The 2,541-nt window shown below is 33.8% G+C and overlaps 1 protein-coding gene across 1 annotated transcript in view; it reads right to left on the bottom strand.

The window, feature by feature from the left end:
- The window catches only part of LOC109205962 (protein NRT1/ PTR FAMILY 3.1-like), a 23,052-nt gene extending 21,338 nt beyond the window's left edge, over positions 1 to 1,714 (bottom strand). The window contains exon 1 of the mRNA XM_019368729.1: positions 1,475 to 1,714. Coding sequence (XP_019224274.1) covers positions 1,475 to 1,607 — 133 coding nt within the window. The 5' untranslated portion in view covers positions 1,608 to 1,714. The remainder of the gene's footprint in view (positions 1 to 1,474) is intronic.
- Between the last annotated feature and the right edge of the window lie 827 nt (positions 1,715 to 2,541).

A 2,541-nucleotide genomic window follows, 5' to 3' on the forward strand; every position in this document is an offset into this window, starting at 1 on the left:
CTTCGGCTTCGGCTACGGCTACGGCTTCGGCTTCGGCTTCGGATTCGGATTCGGATTTGGATTTGGTCAAATGATCGATTGATTGATTAACTTTTTGGACCAAATTTATTTGTTAATAGTAAAATATTAACAGAAATGTTATTAAATATTTGTTTTAATAACAAAATATTAATATTAAATATTAATATTAAATCCAATCCGTTTTTCTGTTTTGGTAACAGAAAAGTAACTACCCTCTTCAATTTTCCCTCTTTATTTTTCCTCTTTATTATTGAGTAAATGGCCATTTATGTAATGGCATTTATGCTGTGGGCGTTTTGCATAAACAGCCATTCTGAAGAGTTGCACCTCTTCAGATTTCATCCTAACTTTGGCTATAAATACAACACTATTCTGCTCAGAATTTCACTACGATTTTCTGAGTTTCTTCTCCTTCTTCTGCATACTTTTAGCATCAAACAAAACAAAAAGTAAGTGTGATTTGCTACCGAACTTTGTGTTCGCTGAAACACTGGGGTTTGAAGTACCACTACACCAGTGTGTAATTCGTTCTACCCTGGGAGGAAATAATCCATAACCTTGGGTACTAGGAGGGGATTAAATTCCTTAAGGAAACACTGTGAATTCAGTGGGCTCGAATTGGTTTTATGTCATTTCTGTTTATGTTCATTTCTGTTTATACTCATTTATATTTCCAGAATTATTTTACAAATACAGTTTACTAACAACTTTATACCAGAAGACCTTTAATTAAGGATAAAGAAGTACTTACCACTCAACCATAACGTTAATTGGTGTATATCATTTCTCTACCCATGAACAAATTAATATTTTTCCATTTCTTGCATCCCATTATGTAATTGAGGAGGCTGTAAGGCGCTCAATTCGCTTCCATGTACGTATTCATTTCTTAGCTTTTAATACGCAAATATGGATTTATTCTAACCTCGCAGAAGTGAATTAATTTAAAAAATAGTTCTAATTTTTTGCCATCTTCCCACCAAGTTGTAATACAAATTAGTTAACACTCCAAAAAGGAGAAGAGAAAGAAGATTGGAGATGAGAAAGAAAATTATTTAATCAAACTAGTAAAAGTATGACATGTATGCATATATATATATATATATATATATATATATATATATATATATATATATTTTACTTAATCATGGTTAATTGATGGATCATCTGTCAAATAGTTAGACGCGATAGTAAACATGAACCGGAAAAGAAGATGTTAATTAAGACCAAACTAATATCACCACCAAGAGCGTAGGGTTAAACAGCCATTCATGAATAATAGTTTTAAAATGCTAAAGGAATATAATGATGGCTAGATTTGAACTATTTTTCGTATCCCTTGTATCAGAACATTTTCTGTAATATAAAGATATGACAAAACTAATGCTCAAAATTATAATATTGCCAAGTAAAATTAGGTTTGAGTAAGTACGAAGTGACAAGGGGAACTCACCCAGTATAAATGGCATAGTTTTGATTCCTCCAAGTTGCTTCTTTTTGCTGATTATTGTCTCCTCCTTCTCCATCTCTTCCTCTTTGTAATTTTCAACTATTTTCTTCTCTACTTCCATGCTCTTGTAATCCATTTTTCCCTTTCTGGCTAAAAGATATGTAAGAAAGAAGATGAATGAGGTTTAGTTTGAGAAAGAAGAAGCAAAGCGCGATGCTAAGATGAATCAGCCAAACAAGATTGTGGGGACTATTTATAGAAAATGACTGGCATGTGAGTGTGTCTGATTTTATTCTTTGATTGCCCCATTATTGGATCTTTTTTTTCTAATTATTTAAAAAACTTGGTGGAACGTCCATCTCATTCTAGATTTGAGTCGCTTGTTAGAACCGTGTAATATTTTCACTGGCTTCTCTTGAAATTATGTCGTGTTCTAACCAAAATGTGAATCTTGGTAAGTAATTTGAATAGTAGCTGTATAGTAGTACTAGACTATCGTTCTTTATTTCTATCTTAGGAAGGGATCAGGCAATGTGTCAAAATGGGTGCTTAATTACTACTGTTTCTCAGACATTTAAATAAAAAAACAAATATGTCGAAGCAAATTGTGGGCATTTGATATATAAAGAACACTAGGCATACTACCTAGTGGATTTCAAAAAATTTGTGGGCATTCTTGGGGAGAAATTCAAAAATAGCCAGATTTACCACTGGTCGTTGAAAAATAGCCAAGTTTCAAAAGTCATCGAAATTTAGCCACTTTAAATCTGAGCGAAAACACTGTTCAAAATCCGGAAAAATACGCCCGCAAATTTTACGGGAGTTCCAGCATAAGTATGCTTGAACTCCCGTAAATTTTACGGGAGTTCCAGGATAACTATGCTGGAACTCCCGCAAATATTACGGGAGTTCAAGTATAATTATGCTGGATCTCCCGCAAATTTTAGGGGAGTTCCAGCAAGTATAATTGTCCAGTATAATATACTGGAGTTTGGAGCACTGGTGCTCCAGTCTCCCGCAAATTTTACAGGAGTTAGCAAAGTATACCGGTCCAGCATAATATGCTGGAG

This window comes from Nicotiana attenuata, unplaced genomic scaffold (genome assembly GCF_001879085.1).
Source record: "Nicotiana attenuata strain UT unplaced genomic scaffold, NIATTr2, whole genome shotgun sequence".
In the NCBI taxonomy this organism is placed as follows: Eukaryota; Viridiplantae; Streptophyta; class Magnoliopsida; order Solanales; family Solanaceae; genus Nicotiana; species Nicotiana attenuata.